At 40.4% G+C, this 26,410-nt stretch overlaps 1 protein-coding gene across 2 annotated transcripts in view; it reads left to right on the top strand.

Moving 5' to 3' along the window:
- Nucleotides 1-26,410, top strand: part of LOC126188913 (protein argonaute-2) — a 216,883-nt gene that overhangs the window by 99,246 nt on the left and 91,227 nt on the right. The window contains exons 7-9 of one of the 2 annotated variants that reach the window (XM_049930625.1): nt 13,002-13,224; nt 16,016-16,163; nt 25,722-25,964. In XM_049930625.1, the coding sequence (XP_049786582.1) occupies nt 13,002-13,224; nt 16,016-16,163; nt 25,722-25,964 (614 nt within the window). Of the gene's footprint in view, nt 1-13,001; nt 13,225-16,015; nt 16,164-25,721; nt 25,986-26,410 lie in introns of both variants that reach the window. The other variant, XM_049930633.1, reaches the window with a different exon arrangement.

Here is a 26,410-nt window from a genome sequence, read left to right as displayed (position 1 = left end):
TCAGTGGTCTTAATAAGACACATATACCATTTGGCTTGCTTTCTCCATCTAAAAACAGCTCATTACGAAAGATGTTGATGTTAATACTTAAAATTTTTGCTCACAACAGGAAACACTATCTGCTTCTAAGTTTTTTTAGATATTTCCTCATTTGCACTATTGTTTCTTGTACTGTAGCTGCAAAGACAGTTTGTCAACTTATGTTTTAACTTACCCTTGAGATCTCAACATTTGTCAGGGAAAAATGGTAAAATTTGTCTGGAACTCAGGGAAATATCAGAGAATTTCACTTGGGGAAGCTTTTGGCCACCCTGCTAATCACGATTCATGACATGTCCTCACAGCTTTACTTCCATCAGTACCTCATCTCCTATCTTCCAAACTTCACAAAAGCTTTCTGCGAAACTTGCAGGACTAGCACTCCTGCAAGAAAGGATATTGCAGAGACATGGCTTTGCCACAACCTGCGAAATCCCCACAGGGGGCTTGCTTCTCTTTTGTGGGTTCGTGCTTGGCTACCATGGGGCCCCGGCCTCTGCAGCATTTTTCCCCTTCCGTGCTGCATGTCTACGCTATTGCTATTCTTTTTCCCTCCCTTGGGGAACATGTCTAGAAGGTAATTGGAAAAGTTCCGTATTGTCTGTTGCTGATGTAAGAACAGTCTCACCTTTGTTTTTCTTCTCTTTCCCTTTCTTCGTTTCCCTTCTCCTCTTGTTCCTCTGCTTCGGCGTTTGAGTTTCCTCTTTTTCTTCTTCTTCTTCCTCTGTGTGCTCCTGAAGGTCGGCCGATGCCTCTGATGCATAATAGGTGACTGGGTAATGCGTAGTTCCTGGCCCCAGGTTGACAGGTAGGGACCCCATGTTACCCCTGGTACAGGCCAGGTTCAGGGAGGGGTGATTGCCTGAGCTGCAATCTTCCCAAATTGCCGATTGGTCACTCTATCAGATGTTCGGGAAGTATGACCTGAGGTGTAAACAATCACCTAAGGCAGCTGCGCCCCATTGTGAAGGGAGCTCCCAGTTGGAAGGAGTGCATCATCGGAAATGCTGGAAATCGTGGGGGATTTTCTCACACTGAGTCAATCATCTTCCCAATCAACGTCTACGAAATGTAAGTGTATTGAGGCTAATGATTTGGAGACCCTTCCTGCAGCACCACGGTTCCTCGTGGTCTCACATACTAAAGATGGTCAGTCCTTCGCCACAGTAAATCCGTTTATTATTCTCAAAGGTGTTGATGCAATTGGAAGCCCTGTGAAATCCTGCTCTCGTTTATAGAACGACACTTTGCTTTTGGAGACTGCTTCTGATTCTCAAGCACAACAACTGCTTGCTGCCTCGTTTGTCTACAGCTATCTGGTTCGTGTCAAGGCCCATAGAACTTTGAATTCTTCCCATGGTGTAATTTACACCAGGCTGCTTGATGGTCTAACCAAGGCCGAAATCCAATCTCTGATCAGGGTGTCATTGCTGTCCATCTTGTAATGAAAAAGATAAGATTCCTCCTTAGTGCCCACATGCACTGTTTTCTTCACCTTTGATAGAGTGGTGCTGCTGTCCAAGATCAAAGCAGGCTATGAATCTATCACAGTCCAGTTGTACATTCCGAACCCAATGTGCTGCTACCAGTGTCATCATTTCAACCACACTAGAACGTTTTGTCGACACCCGGCCAAATGTGTAACCTGTGGTAGGGATGCACCTGAGGGCGATTATCTGCCTTATTCTCCCCGCTGTGTCAACTGCAATGGTGGCCATGCTGCCGCCACTCAGGGTTTTCCCATGTATCTTGAGAGCAGGCTATCAAAGAGATTCGGATAAAGGAAAAAGTGCGTTACCCAGTAGCTCACAAGTTACTGGATAGTCACAAACCCTGTGTTCTCCCGTCTGGCACCTATAGTCCCGTTCTTGTTACCCCTTGCCCCATGAAGGACATGGCCATGCAGACATGTGACTTCAAATTTGGCTCTGAGGTTGTGAAATCACCCAGCATCGCCATCCCCCCATCCCACTGTGCAACAAACTGTCACTCTCGCCTCAAGGGGCGAAGCCACCAGCAGGCAGGAAAGGACAGAAGGAGTACTCCCACGAGTACTCCCATGAAGACTTCCTCTGTCCCTCCAGCCAAACAACACCCCAGTCTTCCTCTAACCGGAAAGGCTCGAAGAAGTCCACCAAAGCCAAATGGTCTTCTCTTTCGCCAACTCGAAGATTCTTTTTGACTGTGTCGCCATGTGGTACCTTAGCCCATCTGGCCTTTGTCTTGCCGGTGCACAACACCAACCGTTTCTCAGTGTTGGACTCATGGAACAACCGCACAAGCAAGCCGATGCTTCTGTGGACCCCATGGGGCAGGATCCTCCTGCTTCTGTGCCCTATGGTAGCGACTCTACACCAGCTGTCACTCGGCGGCTGCCGAGTTGACACCCCTACATTTCCTCCTCTTCATGATTGTCCTCCAATGGAACATTCGTGGCCGTCAGTCCCACAAAAAGGATTTACGGCTGCTTTTAGCATCGCAGCATCCCCTTGTACACTGCCTTCAGGAAACAGAATTGCGTCCTCATGACCATTTTGAGTTTTCACATTACTTACCAATTCATTTTGACCTCCCCTGAGGTCGCCATTCCATCTCATGGGGCTGTCATGCTGTTCATACATGGTGACCCATCTCCGTGACTCCCCATTTTCAAGATATTGCAGTTTGCCTTTTCTTTCCCTGCCTGACTTTTTGCCTCTCTACCATTTATGTACCTCCGTCATTCAGTGTCACTGGGGCAGACTTCCTTCAGCTTATTTGGCAGCTACCTCCCCCATTTTTGCTACTCAGTGACTTTAATGCGCATCATCCCCTTTGTGGTTTTCCCAGGTCTTGTCAGAGAGGTGCCCTCTTGGCTGACCTTAACCAACTTAACCTCTTCGCCTTAACACTGGAGCACCCACTTTCCTTTCCGACTCCTCGCACACCTATTCCCATTTGGACCTATCCTTTTGCGCTGCTGAACTTCCCCATCGTCACGAGTGGTCCGTTCTTTCTGACACCTACTCGAACGACCATTTCCCATGTGCTCTCCATTTGCTGATTCATACCCCAACCATGTGCAAGCCCAAATGGCAGCTTACTAAGGCTGACTGGCAGCTTTACTCCTCCATGGTGACCTTCGAAGAACAAGATTTCTCCAGTTGTGATGACCAGGTGGACTATCTCACCAACGTCATCCTTACTGCTGTAGAACATTCCATTCCTCGCAGTTCCTCTTTACCACATTGTATCCCAGTTCCTGGGTGGACTGAGGCATGCCGCAATGCAATTTGCGCACAGAGACGTGCTCTCCGCATTTTTTTAACCATCATCCTACGATGGCAGACTGCATTCATTAAAATAGATGCGTGCAAGGTGTCGTCGCGTTCTTCGGGATAAAAAATGAGCTAGCTGGATTCCAGTCACCAGTTCTTTTAACAGTTCTACCCCCTTCCTCTGTCGTGTGGGCAAACCTCCGACTGCTCTCTGGGAACAAGATCCATTCCCCCATTTCCGGCCTCATAGTAGCAGGCAATGTTATTGTGGACCCTATTGCTATCTCCAACACCTTGGGCCACCATTTTGTGGAAGTTTCGAGCTCTTCCCACTATCACCCTGCCTTCCTCCATCAGAAATGAGTGGAGGAGGCTAGGGCGATACCCTTCTCTTCTCTGAATCGTGAGTGCTACAATGCCGCCTTTACTATGAGGGAGCTTGATCATGCTCTCAGTTCGTTCCGATCCTCCGCCCCAGGGCCGGACGCCATCCACATTCAGATATTGCAGCACCTTTTTCTTTTGGGCCAGCACTTCTGCTTAACATGTACAACCGCATCTGTACAGAGGGCACATTTCCCGGAAACTGGCGTGAAGCCACCGTCATACCCATACCTAAGCCCGGTAAGGACAAAATCCTTCCTTCTAGCTACCACCCCATCTCTCTTACCAGCTCCATTTGCAAGGTGATGGAACATGTGATTCATGCCCAGCTGGTATGGTGGCTCGAGTCTCACAATTTACTGACAAGTGCACAGTGTGTATTTCGAGGACGGCATTCTGCAGTTGACCATCTCGTTACTTTGTCCACCCGTGTCATGAATCATTTTCTGCGGGAATCCTAGACAGTGGCCATGCTTTTTGATTTGGAGAAGGCCTACAACACCTGCTGTAGATCTGGTATCTTCTGCACTCTTTACACGTGGGGCTTCCATGGCCACCTGCCCTATTTTCTTCAGGCATTTTTACAAGATCGAGTTTACGAGGTGCGTGTGGATTCTGCCTTGCCAGACACCTTTATCCAGCAAAACGGTTTGCCTCGGGGCTCTGTCCTGAGTGTCGTCCTCTTTGCTATCACCATTAACCCTATCATGACCTGTCTCCCACCGGGAATCTCTGGCTTAGTTTTTGTTGACAATTTTGCCATTTAAGTCAGTTCTCCAAGAACCTGTCTCACTGAGCTGCATCTTCAGTGATGTCTTGATTGTATATTAAACATAGGCCGGTGTGAGGTGGAGGTTACACCATTAAGTTAAGTAACGGTTTAGACTTTGTACACATGTACTGTTTGTGTTTCCCCTTTTTTTCGTTTATAAATGTATAGCTATGGTGTTCTTTTAATCATTGACAAAGGTCATGCCTATCCCTCTTACGCCGCTCAACACTATCAACCATCGTGGCATCCGTTTGGCCACTGGCACTTTTTGCACCTACCTGGTTGAGAGTCTGTATGCTGAAGATGCTGAACTACTAATGTCCTACCGCCGTGGCTTTCTCCTCAGCAGGTATGCATGCGTTTACCTGCTATGCGTGGCCACCCATCCTATGCCTTCTTTGATGATTCCTTTGATCGTCAGTATGGGGCTCGTACTTCTTCTCTGTTACCTCCTGGAGTCCATTTTTGGCACTTGCTACAGCAGTTTAACTTCACACTACCTGGACCTTTCCCAGTGGGTGTGAACCCTTCACCACCTTGGCTTCGTGAAGCAGCCCATGTTAACCTTGGCCTTCATTCGCTTCCTAAGGACATGACTCCAGCCTCGGTCTATCGCCTTCAGTTTCACGACCTTTGCATGGAATTTCGTGATAGTACCTTTGTATACACTGATGGCTCTCGGACTGACCGTTGGGTCGGGTGTGCCTTCGCCATTGGCACTCGTGTCTTTCAAACGGCTTCTGGCACACTCCTCAGTATTTACAGCCGAGTTCTTTGCCTTGTATCAGGCCACAGAGTACATCCGGCGACACAGCCTTTTCAATTGTATCCTCTGCTCAGACTCACTCAATGCCATTCAGAGTCTATGTGTGCTGTACACCGCCCATCCCCTAGTGCAGCAGGTCCAGGAAAACTGTCAACTGCTCACTCTTGGTGGAGCCAGTGTGATGTTTCTGTGGGTTCCTGGTCATGTCGGTCTGCCAGGAAACGAGGCTGCTGACACTGCTGCCAAAGCTGCAGTCCTCGTACCTCAGTCCGTGAGTACCTATATCCCCTCCAATGATCTCTGTGTTGCTGTCTTTCGGGAGGTGGTGTCCGTGTGGCATCATCAATGCTCCTCCCTTCACGGGAATAAGCTCAGGATTATTAAGCCTCTCCCAGCGGCTTGGATGACCTCCTCTCAGCCATACCGCCAGGAGGAGGTTATTTTTACTTGGCCGCATATTGCGCACTGCCTTTTTAGCCATCATCATTTGCTAAGTGGCCCTTCCCAACCACTTTGTACACATTGCACTCAAGTTTTAACTGTCCACCACTTCCTGATGGAATGTTCCCGTTCCCGTTTGGGTTTGCTGTCTGGGTTATCGGCTGTTTTAGCAAATGATGTGCGGGCTGTCGACTGCATCTTACTTTTTATCCACCAAAGCAATATGGCAAAGACCATTTAATTTTTAGTTTTGAACCTCCATTTCTGTATGGTGTCTTTTTTAGCTCTTTTTTCCACTTGCCCGTTTTTAGCTGCTGTCTATTACGTCTTATTTAAACACCTCTCTGTCTTCGTGTTCTATAGTTTTGCCTTTGGCGCATGTGACCCCAGTTCTTTTTGTGCCCTAAAGCGAAACAAAACCAAACCAAACCTGTGAGATGTTTCCCGAGTGAAGTTTTCACTGTGTGGTGTAGCTTGCAGCGGGGCGAAATTTCCGGGCATTTGTCAGCAATATCCTTTCTTCCAGGACTGCTAGTTCTGGAAGTATCATAGGGGAGCTTCTGTGAAGCTTGGGAGGTAGGAGATGAGGTACTGGCAGAAGTAAAGCTGTTAGGTAGGGATGTGAGTCGTGCTTGTGTAGCTCAGTGGCTAGAGCACTTGCCTGCAAAAGGCAAAAGTCCCATGTTCGAGTCTTAGTCCGGCACAGAATTTAATCTACCAAATGACTGTTCTTCGGAGAGGTCACTAGGCCAGAGGACATCCAAAACACGTGACCTCTTACCTGTGATCAGTAGAACTGGAGAAATGACCTGCTGAAAAATCACATTTTTGCATGTGGCCTTTTGGAACATGTTGGTTCAGTACACAGTCATGCCTGGACCGATTATATTATCAAAAATGTTGTTTCATGGAAAGAGGCCAAAGATTAGTGTGATTTATATTCCACATAGAATGGCAGCATCATTTCTAGTGACCAGTTGAAGTGGCACAGTGATAAGACTGGATTTGCATTTGGGAGGCTGGTACTTGAATACTTGTCTGGCCATCCAGATTTAGGTTTTTGTGGTTTCCCTAAACTGTCAATTGCAGGGAATATTCCTTTGGAAAGGGGGCAGTTTCCTTCACCATCCTTTCCAATCTGAGTGTGTGATGAGTGTATAATAATCTTGTAGTCAAGTGGATGTGACACCTTCCTCCCTCTCTAACTGTATGTTTGAGCAACATTTTGGAGAAAGCCAAAGTATATTGCCTTCATTAGGACAATTTAAAATAAAGTAACAAATTTAATTTTCTGATTATAGCTTTATTTTTAATTGTAAAAATGGAATTTCTCAACCGAGGACTTCTGTGACACATGAAAATTCTGGTGGAAGCAGACGGTTTGTTTTAACAGGGGTTTCAGGAGGAATAGTAAATATTTTAGGAGGTGGTAGTACAGGCTAATTTGAATAAAACATGGCATGTAACATGGGTCCAATTTTTACTGTTTACAGATATACTCCTAATCAAGGAGTAAAGTTTTCATTTCACCTGTTGGCACTCCAGTTGCTATGGGTTGATTTATCAGTTGTCATTTTTATTTTGAAGTTGTATGTGAATTTACATAATTAAATTTTTCAGTTTGATTGTGGTTGTGACTTGTTGCCCAATTTTATTGTTCTCTTTAAGCGTGCCACACACATTTACAAACACTGAGTATGTCAAAATGGTATTTACATACCGGCTTTGTAATGGAAATGTGGCTGCTGCTTCTTGCAGAAATGGTAGACTTTCTTAACTGCAAAGTACCAAATTCAAGAGTTATCACTTGTGTTTGCTGTAAATAGGGTGTGCTTCGTATAGTGCCAGACAGTCATATTTCAGCTGGACATGTAAATGTGCAGAGTGTGGGTGGAGTATAAGGCATTATTCATTTTTTAGAACATAGTGCTACCACCAGCACACACACAATTTCTACTTGTATCAGTGTTGGACATTTTGTATGTGCAGCCTTCATCATTTACAAAGGAATTAACACTTTCAGGAATAAGACGAAGGTAGAGGTTGGAATTTAGTCATTGGCTAGTTTCAAATTGCCAAGTAATCCAGTTAATACTGTGTACTGATGAAGCCATTTTTAGTTTTGGTGGTTCCAGTAACTCTCGTAACTCACTTTGATGGACCGATGAAAGTCCAGATGCTTTTGTGAACAGACATTTCCAAGACAGTTTCTCTATAAATGTGTAGTGTGTTAGGAAGACAATCAGTTGGTTAGGCCTGTTGTCGTACCACATTGTCTTACAGATCGCTCTTACCTAGACTGCCTTGAAAGTGAGTTTCCAGCATTATTGAAAAAGGCTTGGCTAAAAGGATGGTACGTTCTTCCAACATGATGAAGCAACAGTGCATTCTAATTGTCACATGAAACATTATCCAAACCTAATACTTCCTGGAAGATTGATTGGCAGAAAAGGACACATTTTTTGGCCACCAGTTTCTGCAGAGCTTACCCTGTTAGTTTTTTGGATAAAAAGTTCTTGGTTTACTTGTTGCATTAGAGTTGTGATTTTATCAGAATTTGATGCAATAAGAAAAACAAGAGCTTTTTATCCATGGACTCCATCATGGAAGACTCTGTAGCTATACTTTTAAATTTTTTCCCTGAGTAGATGGCTGAAAGGCAAAGTCTACAAAGAAAAACTAAACACAATACACTAATTGATAGTTGTCGTTATGAATAGTGCTGCTCCCATAAAAGACTGCTGAAATTATCTTCAGAAGAGTTACATGTGGTGCTGTCAAGACAGTTTGTGAAAGTGCATGGAAGCCAGATGTGGAATTTAGGAAAATGTTCTTTGAATTTAATCATTTGTCTGTGCTTGACACATTTGAGGAGCATTATATTCTTAACAGTTGTATTGCTGTAACCAGTAAAAATCAAGCACATTATGGAATTTTTCATTCAGATTAGTCTATCCACTATTTCCTGGAATATTTACTGTTCCTCCTGGCGGGGGCAGCTGAATATGCTAGAAATTCTGATTGCTGCTTGTGGATTACTCGTGAGATGGTAGTAATTCAGTACCTGCAAGAAATATACTTCTGCAGTGGCGAATGAGATTAAGATCTTCTCCTGCTACATCTTTTCCTGCCTAATGCAAGGTTGACATTTCTGTCAAGTTTCTTTCACTTTGCACCTTTCACTGCCATATCTATCAGTCTCCTTGCAACATAACTTCAGTATCTTCTCGTGATATGTCCATTTCACTGGAGTCTTCTGTCCTGCACTTGGACATTGTAACAACTTGTATGGTTCCTGGATTTTCCAATTTGTAATCCTCAACACCTACATCATGGCTACATCTACCCTATTGTGCTAGTTCCTATTTATTTCCCGTCTCTGCACTATACAATAGTGCTAGCCTTACAACTGCCATATTTGCCTTCCCTTTGACTTTGATGTTTACCACTCCAGCCGACTTTAAAACAATTTTTAAACTGTTGTTTACTTTCAGTCCCAATTACACATTTTTATACCATATGACTAGTTTCAATCTGCCAGGATCGTCTTCAGATCCATGCAATTGCATCAGCAACCAGTCATTCCTGTCACAGATTTGTATTCTAATGTGTAGTTCCAATACAGGCACAACAGGTTGCTGATGCTGCTACAGAGATGTGAAGGTAATCCAAGGAGATTGTAACTAGTCATGGTGTAGAAAAATGTCCAACCAGGATAGAAAATAAATGATATTTTTAAAAATTGTTTGACATTTATATCTTTGTCATAGAGGATTTGAGACATTATTTTCCAATTCTTCCATGCATCTTGCACTCTGTGCCCCTTCTTAAGATTGCAGAGTTCCAGGTGTAGGCTTCAGTTTATTGGTAGAATACTGGGGAAGTGCATCAGTCTATAAAGTAAATTGCTTACAAATCACTCACACAACCCATTCTAGAATATTGCTCAAGTGTGTGGTACCCATACCAAATAGAACTAACTGGGGATATTGAACGTATACAGAGAAGGGCAGCGTGAATGGTTACAGGTTTGTTTGACCCATGAGAGAGTGTTACAGTGATGTTGAAGAAACTGAATTGGCAGACTCTTGATGATACGGAATATACTACAACCCCCATGTATCACTCACAAAGGGACCATGAGGACAAGTTTAGAATTATTAAAGTGCGCACAGAGGCATTCAGACAACCATTCTTTTTGCTCTTTGTACGAGGATGGAATGGGAAGGAACCCTAATAACGGGTACAATGGGATGTACCCTCTGCCATGCACTTCACTGTGGTTTGCAGTGTGTGATGTAGGTGTGGATGTACTTGCCACAGCTGATCCAAGATATTTGAAGTGATCTGTGCCCTTTAGACCCTCCCCATTCATTATGATTATGTTTCCTGGGCATGAATACTCTGTTTTGCATTTGCTGATTTTAAGCTCTTATGAATAGCAATGAATAACAAAATACCAGAAACAGATGGCACATTTCCAGATTTATGCATATGCCTTTGAGCTTGAGCTCAGCATGTTATTCAGCATTAAAAAAATCATCTATCCTCAGGTCGCCTTAAAAGAAACCTAATTCAGAGTCCATCCCCTTCAACAAAATAACATTACACATCCTACTTTCTTAGCCATTGAGCCTGTTATCTCAGAATACAAATTAGACATTCCAAAGTAACGGGCATGCAGTAAGGTAAAGCAGTCCTCAACCTCAAGGTTGGTTTGAATACCTCAGTGTTTTACTAGGCATGATACAGATTTAGGTGGTGCATCCTTACTTTCCTATGATCTTTGAACTGAGTTAATCACTTACACTCAGGTAGCAAAAGTCATAGGATAGCAATATGCAGATATACAGGTGGTGATAGTATCCTGCACACAAAGTATAAAAGGGCAGTGGTTTGGCAGAGCTGTCATTTGCACTCGGGTGAGTCAGGTGATAATGTTTCTGATGTGATTATGGCCAAATGACAAGAATTGACAGACTTTAAATATGAAATGACAATTGGAGATAGATGCATGGGACATTGAGACTGTCTTGAATGACAAATTTCAGGCTGTATCTCTCACCACATACAGTGCAGTGGCCTATGGCCTTCACTTCAAGACTGAGAGCAGCAGCATTTGGGTTGAGTTGTCTGTGCTAACAGATAAGCATCACTGCTTGAAATAACTGCAGAAACCAAAGTGGAATGTACGAGGAATGTACCCATTATGACAGTGCAGTGAAGTTTGGCGTTAGTTGGTGACAGCAGATGACCAACGTGATGCCATTGCTAACTGCATGACATTGCCTGCAGCGCCTCTCCTGAACCATAGTGGTTGGAAAACTGTGACCTGGCCATATGAGTCACAATTTCAATTGGTAAGAGTTGATTGTATTGTTAGTGTGGGGTGCAGACCTTATGAAGCCATGGACCCAAGTTGTCAACAAGGCACTGTGGAAGCTGGTGGTGGCTCTATAACAGTGTGGATTGTATTTACATGGAGTGGATTGGGTCGTCTGATGCAACTGAAGCAATCATTGACTGGAAATGGTTATGTTCGGCTACTTGGAAACCATCTGCAGCCATTCATGGTTTTCCATGTTCCCAAACAGCAATGTAATTTTTATGGATGACAATGCGCCGTACCACTGGGCCACAGTTATTCACGTCAGGTTTGAAGAACATTCTGGACAGTTCAAGCAAATTATTTGGCCCCACAGATCGCCCGGCATAAATGGGACATAATCGAGAAGTCAGTCTGTGCACAAAATACTGCACTTCAACACTTCTGCTATTATGGATGGCTATAGAGGCCGCATGGCACACTCAAGCCATTTGTCATGAGTATTGTATGAAGTATACTTAATTTAACTACTGATGCCTTATCAAGGCCACCTACCGAAGGCCTCAGTGATCCCAGTGATTCATTGTCTGCCTCTGGGGCACCATTTTATCTATTTGTGGCTTTGTGCTGATGATGCTGGGTGCAGGCCCATGTTTGATTATGAAGGACCAGGATCGACAACAGGAGACATCAAGTATATAAAAAGCAGCCATAGAAAGATGCTCAGTCATCAGGACCAACTGAGGAGGACAGCAAATAAACTTGCCAAAATATCATAAAATCTGGGTGGCACTACCTTGTGGACTACCTGACATCAGTTCAAAATAATTATGTACCATGGAAACCTAATATCACATAACAGGGAGGATGTTGTTATAATATGATTGCCATTAAGTGGTTTTTCTAATACAACGTAACAAACCAGTGTTGCTGCTGCTTAAGCAAACTCAAATATGTGTTAATTACTTCTGTAAAATAGATATTATGCCACTGTGTTTTACCATAGTACCACTTTATGTCAACTGAAATAAAGTTTCTAAGTAACATTATTCATTGTAAGAAGAATTAGTACTTTCCAACCTGTGGATCTCCAGTCATATTCTGAGATGAGCCAGGGATCTCTTTTGCTGTATGGCGAAATTTTTCCTTGATTTTGAAACTGATGAGGAGCCTAAAGCGTGGTGTTTTTGTCATGTTTTCTCTTCCATGGTAGTCACCTGTTGATCTTAATCAAAACATGTGACTTACTGAATTATATTGGTGTTTAATAGATTTTGCTATGTCGGTTTGTTTTTCATGACAATTTATAGCTCTTGAATAATGTATGCCCTAAGAACAGCAAAGTACTGAAGCTTTGACCTTTGAGGTAGATAATACATCCTCAATTTTCTTATTATGTTATTAGTTGCAGTTGATTTTATCTTGTTAAGTCAGTTTCTTTATTTGTGCTCATTTGGGTGAAATGAAAATCCTGATATTTGACAATCACACTTTAAATTCAGCACACAGTAGATGTTAAATGGTTGCCAGAAGTTCATCTCCTGCTATTTGATTTTTTACATATATCCTGTACACTTCATTTTCAGCATTATGTTACACCCAAAATTGAGAAATGGTGGGAAAGGCATTTCTGTACCGTAAAAGAAGTTACTCAAGCTACTTATTTGAAATTGAAAGGAAGTGCATAGAACCGTGTAAGTGTTCCTGGAAAGTTCTTATACAAAAAGTAAGTGTTGGTGATGCAGTAAATCATTGCTGGAGAAGAAAAGAATATGAAAGTGCTTCCTGGTGGCATTTTGTACATGAGAGATGTTTTTCCCCCTCTCTTCATAGACAGTTGTTATGTTATTACCTATTTTTTTATGTTTTTGCTTCCAAGGAGTGTTTGTTTTAGTACAAAGATTGATATTACTTAATGTTGTCTGTGTAGAGTGTTAATGTAATTATGTTTGTTTAGTATAAAGTACTAAATTTTCACACCTTTGCTTCTTATTTATTATTTTTTATTATTTACAGTTTCTGCAACTGCTTTTTACAAAGCACAGCCGGTTATAGAGTTCATGTGTGAGGTCCTGGACATACGGGATATAAATGAGCAGCGTAAACCACTGACAGACTCCCAACGTGTTAAATTCACGAAAGAAATAAAAGGTTTGAAAATTGAAATAACTCATTGTGGAACAATGCGACGAAAATACAGAGTCTGTAATGTTACAAGGAGGCCAGCACAGATGCAATCGTAAGTGTACAGTAACTCAAGCCTCTTTATTTGTGATATGTGGCTAATTCCAATGGGTCATCACGTACTTTTTGTTTTTTTTTTTAGGTTTTCCTTTGACCCACTCATTTAACACACAGCTGTAAAATGATAGCGTTTACATGCAACTATTCACCTGTCGAAATAAATGCCTTTAAATTTTACAGATATTTAAGTCTTAAGCCAGTCTCCGTTGAAATTGTCACTTACTGATTTTGTAAAGTAATTGCAGAACCAGTTTTAGCCAGTATGAATACAGAAAACTCCATCCACTTTTTTAACAAGTCAATGAAATAAATGAATATTTGAAAAATAAGTGACACATTGCAGTTTTCTGTATGTATATTGACTACAGAGCCACAGATTTTAGAATGTCTGTAATGAATAAGCATACAAGGGAACTGCACCTGCTAATCATCAGTGGTATATGTAAGGCTTGGCCATAAATGTAAGTGACTGAAGTGGGAGCTTCAGATGGCTAAGTATTAAGGAAAAAGTAGCACTTTTGGCACAAGTCATGTGAGGCACGAGTCATTTATCGTAACCTGTTTTCCAGGGAGACCTTGTGGGATTGTGTGCCTAGGCAGAAACATTTTTAAATTTTCAGTTTTTTGTTACTTACACTGAAAATAAACAGAAATAATGTTCAAATATATTCATTAATACTTTCACAAAAGGCATGAAGGGGAAAGCTGAAAGAAGATTTAGGATTTCAAAAAATTTTCAAGCTAGGATTACATTCAAATGTACTCCGCTCTTGCAATCCTGCGACATCTGTTTCTGTCATAAGTTAAAGAATTTGGTCAAAAAGCTTATGACTGCTCTTGTCTCATTCATAGAGAGAAAAAGCAAGCACATCCCAAGAAGACTGCTTTAGAATACATCAAATTGTACATCATCAGCTATCCTCCCCATTGTTTGGCAAAATGATGTGGTAAGCATGGTTTGCTGCCAAACTGTGTAATAACAGAGAACCTTTTATGAATGTAAGCAGCAATTTGTTTTTCTATATGATACTTGGAAACAAAAATGTAATTGTAAAACCGGTCATTATAACGTGCAATACGCCGAGAAAATTACTGGATTTTGTTTTTATCATGAATATCGCCTCAGCATGTGTAAATTACCAACTGTAAAATAATAAAAGTATCTAATTTTATTTGTATGCCCTACAATCTCTCCCTGGAAATTTATTTATATTCCTAAATTTTCCTTTGCCATTCCTTTTCATGCATTTTATGAAAATCTTAATAAATGCACAATATTGAGCATTAATTCAGTTTATTTGCAGTGTATGTAATGTAAAAATTGAAAGTAATGAAAGAAAAGGAAAAGTTTCTGCATAGGGACTCAAACACATGACGCTTGGATTACCATTCTGTACTTTTACCACTGTACCACCCACTGCCTGGAAACTAGGCCTGACCCGCACCAGAAAATACTGTTTTCTAAATGCATGATTGTCTGGAGCTTCCACTTCTGTCACTTTAATTTCTGGCAAAGCTCTGGACAGACTGTAAATTTGGGCAAAATCGGCGATGGAGAGTAGGTGCGGTCCCCTTGTTAGTCTTGTCCACGTTTAGGAGTGCTTCATCACTCATTCTACTTCATATTTGAGTTTTGTAAAATGTGATTGTGCATCAGACCATCATTACTGCCTTTTATCAAGTGCTAGCTGACAAAGCCGTCATTGCCTGAGTATCCATTTTGCCAATTTATTTTTGGAAATGAAACAAAAAATGCACTGTCTTTGTAGTGTGCACTTTCCGTACTCTGGGTGCAACTGGTTTGCATGTTTAGAATGCAATTTTGTAAATATCTCTGTGGCAACACCTCTTCATAGCTCTATAGATGGCTGTCGTTTTCACCTAAAGCCGTTTGTGGTTCGCAGTTGAAAGCTAAAGGCTGTCAAAAGCGCTGCCAGGTGTCGGAGATTTCTTTAAGCTGACTCGACTGTAGAAGTAGTGAAGGATGCGTGTATTAATCTTTATGCAGGATGTTGTATTTTTTTTCCATGTATCTCAGTGTTTATGATATCAAACAATGGAAAATCCAGGATGAATTTAACAGTATTATGAAAGAAGTAGTTGCTACTCGCCATATAGAGGAGATACTGAGTTGCAGACAGGCACAACAAGAGAACCTTTTGGCCAAATGACACACACACACACACACACACACACACACACACACACACACACACACACACATTCGACCATGGTGCATGGCAGCTGAAGCCACAGTGCAAGCAGCAGCAGCAGCAGCAGTGCATGATGAGAGACGCAACTGGGTGGTGGTAAGGAGGAGGGTGGGGAGGGGAAGGGATAGCAGCCATTGTCTCCAGGCTCCAGTGGCCGGAGACAGTAACCGTGTGTGTGTGTGTGTGTGTGTGTGTGTGTGTGTGTGTTTTCAGGAGGAGGACTTTGTCAGAAGGCTTAGTATTTTAACAGTAGTTTTCATTGTGCCTGTCTGCGACTGAATAATTCCTCCGTGTGGCGAGTAGCCACCTATCCTTTCCATGTTGTTACAATTAGCAGTATCACATATGGGCAGGGACCCAGCTGCGTAATCTTCTGTTAAGTTTTTATGGCACAGAAATGAATTGCTATTGATGTACACGAATCATCGGAGGCCTTTCTTTCATTTGTTTTCCTAAGTTAACATTGTAACATGTAGCAGGAACTGTAGCTAAGTCCACCACATATTAAAAATTGTGAATCATGTGTTTGCTAGTTCAAATTTTATAACTTCAATGTTTTTCCATTTTGCATAGGTTTCCACTGCAGCTAGAGAATGGTCAGACAGTTGAGTGTACTGTAGCTAAATATTTTCTTGATAAATATAAAATGAAGCTAAGGTACCCCCACCTGCCTTGTCTACAGGTCGGACAGGAGCATAAACATACATACTTGCCACTGGAGGTAAGTGTCTTTATAGTAACTCTTTGTTCAACTCTAACGCTTAGTCTACCAGGTCATTTTGTTTTGCTACACTGACCCAGGTGCAGTCTGACAGACTGCTGTATTTAAATAGCCATGAAAATTGCATTCAGTAATTTAATTGAAACAGTGTAGTTTTTTATATGAAATTTTACATTAATATCACACAAAAAATATACCCAAATAAATTTTAAAGTTTATTTTTACAAAAAAAAGTGCATTTAAACCAAAAACTCCACAAAATGAAAATAATACTGCACGATGGTGTTAATGCTATGAAAACTCAAATTCCTTGCACTCTAAATTTTACTGTTTGCTGTATTTTTATTGTTTTAACAGTAAAAACCTTCCATAAAACATTCAAAAAATTAAAATTATGTCAGTACTTTTCAGGTTTTTAGGTCCCTTCTCAGAAATTTTCTTTACATTTGCTGAAAATTTTTGTAGAGATATCAAGTTAGATTGGCTTCTTGCAACAATGACTAATATAAAGCATCTTTTTCTTCTTTTTTGGATCACAGATGGAACATGTTGTGCGTTTTCCCAGTCTTTCTGCAGTGACTTTTATTCGTGGTTCTGCTACACACAAAATGTGGTGAATGGTTGCACGAAATTCACAAAGTATGTGGCAGTTGTTGACCCGCTTTTTATCTTTGATGTTGCCAATGAGTTTGCAAGCTTCTTTAAAAAATTAAAGTGGCTCAACAGATTATCGTCTTTATACGAATTAAAAAGGATAAACGCATTTACCCCACTTATGTCCAACATGTGGAAAAATAATGCCATTGACCATCATTGGAAGAGGCTTCGACGGCTAGCGATATTGTTTCAATGAAATACTGTGTGGTTATAATTAAACTTTCCCTATTTAACACATTATAACATGGAAACTAACTTCCTTACGAGTACCAAACTTTGTAGCATTGATGTCCAGAGTATGGTGTGCATGATTTCCATGCAGCACAGTGCTACTGTCCAGTTCCAACTACGGCTATCAGGTGCCGTGATCAGTCATCATGATTCATGGTCTCACACATGTGACCAGTTGCAGTGCATTTGTTGATGTGTCAACATGAGCTTGGACAAAAGGAGCAGGGCATTATTGTTGAAATCCTATTACATATTGTTGTTGTTGTTTTTGTTGTTGTGGTCTTCGGTACAGAGACCGGTTTGATGCAGCTCTCCATGCTATTCTATCCTGTGCAAGTTTCTTCATCTCCCAGTTCCTGCTGCACCCTACATATTTCTGAATCTGCTTGGTGTATTCATCTCTTGGTCTACCTCTACGATTTTTACCCTCCACACTCCCCTCTAGTACTAAATTGGTGATCCCTTGATGCCTCAGAACATGTCCTACCAACTAACCGATCCCTTCTTCTAATCAAGTTGGGCCACAAACTCCTCTCCTCCCCAATTCTATTCAATACCTCCTCATTAGTTATGTGATCGACCCATCTAATCTTCAGCATTCTTCTGTAGCACCACATTTCGAAAGCTGCTATTCTCTTCTAGTCTAAACTATTTATCGTCCATGTTTCACTTCCATACATGGCTACACTTCATACAAATACTTTCAGAAACGACTTCCTGACACTTAAATCAATACTCGATGTTAACAAATTTCTCTTCTTCAGAAACGCTTTCCTTGCCATTGCCAGTCAACATTTTATATCCTCTCTACTTCGACCATCATCAGTTATTTTGCTTTCCAGATAGCAAAACTACTTTACTACTTTAAGTGTCTCATTTCCTAATCAAATTCCCGTTTTCCGTTTGAAAATCTTTGCGGGCGTCTCTTTAGTACATTACATTCTGCACAGAAATTAGTCATCTTAGATTTAAAAATCTAGTCAATTGCCGTGCTTCATTTCTGACTGTATCACTGTTAAGCATAAGAATAATACGAATATAAACATGACATGATATGTATATTCTTCCGCGTTTGCTGTTGTCTCACTTTAGTTTTGTGGTTTATTAGGCAGACAGGATTTAAATGAGATAGCAGCAAACACAAAACAATACATGGCAAAATGTTTATATTCATATTATTCTTATGGTGACGAGAATACTGCATGTGATTCACAATTTATAAAAGTTCCTATAAGCAACCATCTCTTCTCACAGATAGGAAAAAATCCAGAATGTAGAGTTGGCCATATTGACAAAGATCCCAAACAGTCTTGCCAGTCGGGTTTTCGTAGTACACTGAAATACTGCTACATTCGAAGATGAACAATACAGAATTTGTATTTACTTCGTTGGATAATGTATGAAAATGCAGTGGTCAAAACTTGGGGCGGAGAAAAAAAGCTCGTCTTCCACCCTTTTTTTTTTTTTTATTTACTGACACAGAGGTTTTGGTGCCAATATTTATCTTTGTGCCTACAAAGTATGCCTGTGTAGCGCTACATATATTCGACGGCAGAAATAAGTTATGGTGGCACCCACCAACATTTTTCAGAACTTCCGCTTGCTTTGCACTCGATTCTAAGCCGCAGGCGGTTTTTTCGATTACAAAAACCGGAAAAAAAGTGCGGCTTAGATTTGAGTAAATACGGTAAGATGCAGTTCTCTTGACTCTTGCCAGCATTGTTTTGATTGTGGTCGTGGTCCATGTTGCTGTCATGTTAATACATATAAATCTGTGTTCTTCACTGTCGATATGAGTACATGTAGGGCACAAGGACGACTTGGTGAGGTGCATTGTGTGTTGTTTGGAATTTGTTGAAATTTTCTGATTGACAATGGCATACTACTGGGATCTCACATGCATTAATAAATTTTAATAAATTTTGGTTATGAATGTTGTTGCATTTGCTTGCCTGTTTGTGCTCTTCTATTTATCTTTTGTAATTTTCCCAGCTTTGTGTTCTGTTTATTTATAGTGTAATTCCTTTACGTTTGTTGATTTATTATTGGGTGTTGTCGTTTGCATATAACTGTATTCGACAAGAAAGTGCTTTAAGTGATAGTCTGTTCAGTATGCGGTTGACACCAGCAGGTGGAATGAGGTAACCGCTGAGCCACACCTTGGGAGTGCTGGTGACCCATAAATGTTAAGAAATTATTGCTTACCCCTAGTACTTTTATTTAGATATAAAGAAAATAGCTATCCAGCTAAAAATAATCTGCAGTTATAAAGAAATCGTATTTTAGAAAGCACGTGCTAGAATGTTTCATGTAAAGACAGATCTCAATCCTTTATTAAACACGCTGATGTATGCAACAAACTTTTTTCTTCTAGTTGGTGATGTGTTTGAAAGTGTTGTTTTTTGTTTACACCATCTCTTCACCCAACTTTTTTTCTGCTTCTTGTTGTTATGTTGTCAGAAGGTAAATTCTTTGTTTGGAGAGGTCTGATGCCATAAAGAAGATGGAAATGATATGATACACTTTGAAAGTCTTTAAAATACATAGAGTAAGTAATTAGAACTAAAATGGAATATCATGCTTGTGGAGCAAAGAGGGCTGTTTTGACCTCTTATGTGTGTGTTTGTAAAGCATACTAGAGTTTCTAAGGTAACTCAATCTGTTGCTCATTTATATTGATAAACTCTTCAAACACACAGTTAAACAAGAAACTATTTATTATGTAGAAGCTTATTTTTCACCACCCAAATAAAAGCAAACCTATACTTTTGGTTCTTGACAGCACTCAAGCTACTTTCATAATCTTCTAACAATAATGGCACTTATTCAGCTTTCCAGCGTATACAATAGACAGGGTAAGGGAAAAACACTTTACTAGTTGCATGAAATTTCAAGGAACATTGATGATTCTGTACCATTCTCAGCCAGTCTTAAACAGTGCTTGGAAATCATTCTCTCATGGACATTAACATTTTACTAATTAGGACTGTGTTAGACCTTTGTAAATGTGGTTTCTCACACATTGATACTGGAATGCTTTGAAACTGCATTGGTGTGTGTGTGTGTGTGTGTGTTTGAGAGAGAGAGAGAGAGAGAGAGGGATTGTAGCTCTGGGCACAAGACTGAATCATTGTTCCGAGTTTACTATTGTCTTCTACCACATCTTGCATTTAACTGCTGCGGCACAGCATGAATTTGCATTTATGCAGGATGTCTGTGATGATGCCTCCAGCTGTGCAGGGATCATTGATATACACACTGTCTTACCAATGGGACAATCTTTGCCATCTCACTGTAGTGATGGCGGTATCTGAGAGACTGAAGAGCTGATTGTCATTTTCCAGATTGCATTCTGCAGCCTCAGTATACAAACACCAGGCATTATCTTTGTATTATGATAAGTTACCATACACAATCCCAGCCATCCATAGACTTAGCCTGGGTTAGCTTTGACTCTTCTTTTCATCCTCCCAACTTAGTCATATTAAATCCGCAGGATAGATGCTTGGGCAGATGCCCACAATTCAGAAATGCTCAGGCATGTATGCATTTTAAGTATTAATTGATAATCGACCTTTAATGAGGTCAATTCTTGGAGTAGTACATGAGAAAGAAAGAAAGAAAGAAAAAAAAAAGAACAATACTCCAGTTAAAAGGAATTTTTGAGGTATAGAGCAGTTTATATTAAGTAACTGGCCTGTATATAGTATTTTTAGTTATATTACAAAACTTCAAAAAGATTAAAAAATTGTTGTCAGTTTCATGATCTTCAGAAGTTGAAGAGTTATAGAGTTCCGACTCGGACTCAGACTCTCCTGAATCTGATTCCTCCCTGAATACTGGATTCCTTTCCATTTTGTCTTTGCTTGGACACTTCGGGATGCACACAACAATTATCTTCCTTAGAGTGAGACCCACTCCTTCCCATACAAATTATCTGGATCAAATTCCTTGTTTCTCCCTATAATCAGCCAAGTTCTCTCTAACTTGAATAACATTTCGTCCAGTGTGCTGTGCCACAAACAAATCTTATTGCATCAAGGTTCTCGATAGGCTTCAGATTACTACCTTGTGCTGCTGGATCAAGTAGATTAGCCGCAAGATGGATAGAAGACACAATGAATTCCTTCCTAGCTTGGAATTTAGATAAGATTGAGTTTTCTTCTGCAGATTGCTGTGGAGAGGACATTAGTTTCGCAATGAGAACTTCTACAACTTATTGAAGTTTTTGGTTAAGTTTTTGGTTATTTTGAGAACATGAGGCTCATTTAACTCTTAAAGTTGTAATCAAATAAAGAATTGGGTTTCCAGAACTCTCTTCAGGCTGCAGGTATGACTACATCTCTTCATTTACAACTAAGGTTTATAAGACAACTTAAGCTAATTGCAAAATTTCAAGATGAAAAATATGGCTCCCCCATCTTCTCTGTCGTGAAAACTTCAGTGAAACTATTTTTTTTAAACCTAATATTTCATCGAACACTGCTTGTAAATTGTGTCTGGTTTCTTCTGTTTTGACAACCTCTACTGCATTTGCCTTGAAAGTTTTGATTGCTTGATAGTATAAAATATCTGAGTACAAGTTCAATAGGTGAGCTAGGCACCCATGTGGAACAGTGTGAGGGAACTTATTCTTTACTAGATTCAGTGCAGTGTCTTGGCATCGATTGTTTGGTATTAAATCTTTTTTATGTTAGTATCCTCATTTTATCATCAGAGCAGTGCAGTTGTACAAAAGTAGATAAAGAAAGGAGCAGAACAGAAAACTATAGTAGGGCTCAGATGTTGCTACGAAAACAGTTTAACGTTTAAGAATACATTTATCGTCAAGAAACACATGCCAGCTGTGCAATACATTCAGTAATAATTTTGCTATCAATAATCATTCTTCAGTAATGTTCAGAGATTTGACATTAATTATGAAGAGTGTTACATTACTAAAAAGGACAGTATAAATGATAAGCAGCTGTTAGCAACATGTACTCTTTCTTCATATATCAAGTTAGAATGCAAGTAAACAAACATGCTTCTCTCTTCTTTCTTTTCGTTCATAGTAATAAAGGCAATGAATGATATACATAGTTTTAAGTGCAAACATTATCAACTTTTAATATCAGAATTATTCATCCCTTATTTTAATTGATACTTTACAAATACCAGCAGTAAAAACTTTAAAAAGTTCTTTTTTTTTTTTTTTATAAACGCCCAGATTTTTGGCGTTTAAAAGACTTGGTGCAAATTCGGGGGCAAAAGCCCAAATTTAAATGTCCTGCCCACTGGGCATTTGTTTGGTGGAGGATACCCTGTGCCACTAATAGTCATTTCCGTTCCTGTTCCACTCACAGATAGAGTGAGAGAAAAAGACTATGTATATGCTTTCATATGAGCCCTAATTTCTCGAATCTTATTTTCATGGTCCTTAAGGGCAGTGTATGTTGGTGGCAGTAGAATCGCTCAGCAGTCAGCTCCAAATGCCATTTCTTTAATTTTTCGCAATAGTGGTTCTCAAAAAGAACATTGTCTTCCCTCTAGGGATTCCCGTTTGATTTTCCGAAGCATCTCTGAAACACTTAAATTTTGTTCGAACCCACTGGTAACTAATCTAGCAGCCTGGCTCTGAATTGCTTTGATATCTTCCCTCAATATGAGCTGGTAAGGATCTCAAACACTTGAGCAGTGTTCAAGAATAGGTCGTACAAGTGTCCTATATGCGATCTCCTTTACAGGTGAACCACTCTTTCCTAAAATTCTCCCAATAAACCGAAGTCGACCATTTGCCTTCCCTACCACAGTTCTTACGTGCTTGTTCCATTTCATATTGCTTTGCAACGTTAACACCCAGGACAAGCAGGACACTAGTAATACTGTAACCAAATATTCCTTTCTTTTTTTCCTACTCATCTGCATTAAGTTACATTTTTCCACAGTTAGAGCTAGTTGCCATTCATCACACCATCAACTAGAAATTTTGTCTAAAGTTGTCTTGTGTCACTCAACTTAAACCTTACCGTGCACCACAGCATCATCAGCATACAACCACCTGCCAAATCATTTATGTGTATAGAGAACGACAGCAGTCTTATCACACTTCCCTGGTGCATTCCTGATGATACCCTTGTTTCATAAACATTTGCCATCGAGGACAACATACAGGGTTCTATTACCTAAGAAATTTTCGAGTTGTTACGTTCGCCTGCTTTATTTCTTTGTTGACAGTCCTTGGTGTCGACATACTGTGTTGTTATACTGGCTGAAAAATGGGGGCTTGAAGTTCAACACTGACTACTATAAATGATGTAGCCAACAGTCACACAGTTGCTTTTTACACAAATACTTAAAGAATCCTAGTGGTGGTTCTTCCAAATATTTATAATTAGTACAGAATTTATATTTGTTTATAAGTCAACAATAGAATTTAAGTCATGAAACAATTACTGATTTCACTCTATAACAAAAGATATTAACTAGGAATAGTCAAAATAAATTAGGAAATTGAGTAAATACGCAAAACTAAGCACAAAATTAGATCTGGTACTATATTTCTTAAGACTGAGGGCCAACCTTTCTCTTTTATGAAAATGCAGATTATACTCATGTATGTTAATGGTAATTAGTCAAAATTAAAAAAAAAAAAAAAAAGAATTAAGAAGGCAGATGGCAAAACAAGGGAAGAAGTAAAGAGATCCCAGCTTGATTTATAACAGAGTCAGTTGCGTATCAGCTAATGTATTCCGTATGCCCATACCTTTGTTAAGAGCCTGAAATGGAGCACCGTATCAAATGCTTTGTGGAAATCTAGAAATTTGGAATCTGCTAGTTGCCCTTCATCCATAGTTAGCAATTTATCATATGAGAAAAGGACAAGGTGAGTTCCGCACAAGCGATGCTTTCTAAAACCATGCTAATTTGTGGACATAAGCATCTCTGTCTCAAGAAAGTTTATAATATTCAGACTGAGAATATGTTGAGAAGGTTTTTGTGGCGCACTGGTTGGTGAAAACAATTGTCTGCCAGGCATCATTTATCCGTATTTGGGAGGGGGGAAGCTTCGGAAGTCAGTTGCAGAAAGGTTGACTAGTGACTATACAAGTGCTTGAAATAGCTGTGCCACATTATACAAGTTTTATGCAGATGACATCACTTCAGACAACCTTGCAATTGCTTTCACAGTCCACACACTACCTCATATTAGTGATAGTAGAACAAATCTTGTCTATAGCATTGAATGGTAAGATTTCGTCCTCTTGATAGATTAGTCCCAATTTTCTGTGGCGGCAATCTATTAAGCCTACTCTTAGGTTGTTATCAAGCCCAAGAAAAAATGTAAATTAAATAAATTCAAGTATGATTGTTATCATGTTTTGAAACACAATGCTAATGGTTATCTGTATGTGAAACTATATAATGTGATGTATATTGAAGTCTTTGAAGGCACTTGATAAAGAACTCTTCCTCTGAAACTCATTTGTAGATTTGTGATTAACAATTAAGAATAAACGCTGTTGTATGTCACATAATGTTACCAGTTGATGATACTTGCAATTTACTTGCATTTTAATGTGGAAAACATTAAAAACAATAAAGTTGTTCTCAACCTGAAAGCTGGTTTGAACACTACACTTATTTACTAGGCATAGACCCTGTTGGAAGTGGTATGCTTTTCCTTTCTGAGTCATCAAATGAACTTACGCACTCAGTTATGTTGGAGCCATATTACTTGGACTTCAGCATTGCAAGCATATTTCTGATTGAACTGGTCTTCACAGGGCTGTGGTGTGCCCGAGAGAGCATGAATAAACTTTGTATAGCTTCATGGTAGTTGCAAAAGATGGCAGATATTGCCTCGCCTAATGACACAGGTGAGTGCATGGCTCTTACTTCACAAAGTTCCAGTGTGTGCAGGCTTGATGCCTCACACAAACAAACTAACAAGATTTCGCAACTGCTAGAAAGGTCTACGTGCCTTTTGTGTTGCTCTCAGGGCATGTTCACCTGCATGAAGACAAGTTGGAGATATGCTGGCCACGTGAAGCCGAACTGCATGGAAAGTAAGTGGTGGAGAATAAGTGCTGCGAACTCAGCTTTGTCCCGTGCATACAGTGCTCTAAAGCACTCTAAACACAATACAACTTACATTTTATCACACATAAACATTATTCCGATTGGTAAAATGAATAAGAGGCAGAAATAATCCTGGGGTTGGAGACTGAACACTAGTGCTAAAGATTCATAAACTCATTAAGCTACCAAGTCAGTTGAGACCAAGTGCTAAATCAGTACCTATTTTATAAATCAAATTTTCATGAATCCCATTCTCAATCTTCTCTTCCTCTGCTTTGTTTATTTATTCACCACCACTCCTACCACCACTACTTGTGGTGGTGGTGGTGGTGGTGGTGGTGGTGGTGGTGATCCTACTACTACTACTACTCCTCCTCCTACTACTACTACTACTACTACTATTACTATTACTACACCACCACTACAAATTAGCATTTTACATTGACACATTTTTACACAGTTTATATCATTATTAAGATTTGTAGTTTATTATAGGCAATATGTGATTAAGTATTTTCCTATATTATTTTATTTTCATGGCATGTATAATGAGATATAATATGTGTTGAATTCCAGGCAACTTTTGATAGTGTCATTTATTTTTACAAGGTGTGCAATATTGTGGCTGGACAGCGTTGTATCAAGAAGTTGACAGATATGCAGACATCAACTATGATAAAAGCTACAGCGCGTTCTGCTCCCGACCGTGAACGTGAGATAAACAGCTTGGTGAGGCGAGCTGATTTCAACAATGATGCCTATGTACAGGAATTTGGGCTCACCATCAGCAACAACATGATGGAAGTGCGCGGACGTGTCCTGCCCCCACCCAAACTACAGTATGGTGGCAGGGTTAGTTCGCTCAGCGGACAGGTCTCTCTCAGTTTCATTATATTTTATCTACTAATAAGCATTAATATAAGAATGGAAATTGCTTCATGTTTCTCCCACCTCCTTTCTTCCAGCCATTTCTACTTTCCTTCCCTCACACCCCCTGTTGTCCCTCTCCATCCCTCTCACTTCCTACCCCACTCCCTCACTATACCATTCTCCTGTTGATACTCCCACTTTCTCCTTCTTGCCCTTATCCCTCTCCTCCCACCCTTCCTCCCATTATTCGACTCTGCTTCCCCTTCTCCTCCTCTTTGTCCCCCTCTTTCCCTCTCCTCCCCCTAATCTTTCCCTCTCCTCCCCACAATCTTTCCCTCTCCTCCCCACAATCTTTCCCTCTCCTCCCCACAATCTTTCCCTCTCCTCCCCACAATCTTTCCCTCTCCTCCCCACAATTCTTTCCCTCT

Source organism: Schistocerca cancellata, chromosome 1 (genome assembly GCF_023864275.1).
Source record: "Schistocerca cancellata isolate TAMUIC-IGC-003103 chromosome 1, iqSchCanc2.1, whole genome shotgun sequence".
NCBI lineage: Eukaryota > Metazoa > Arthropoda > Insecta > Orthoptera > Acrididae > Schistocerca > Schistocerca cancellata.
This window is presented reverse-complemented; position numbering and strand designations above follow the sequence as displayed.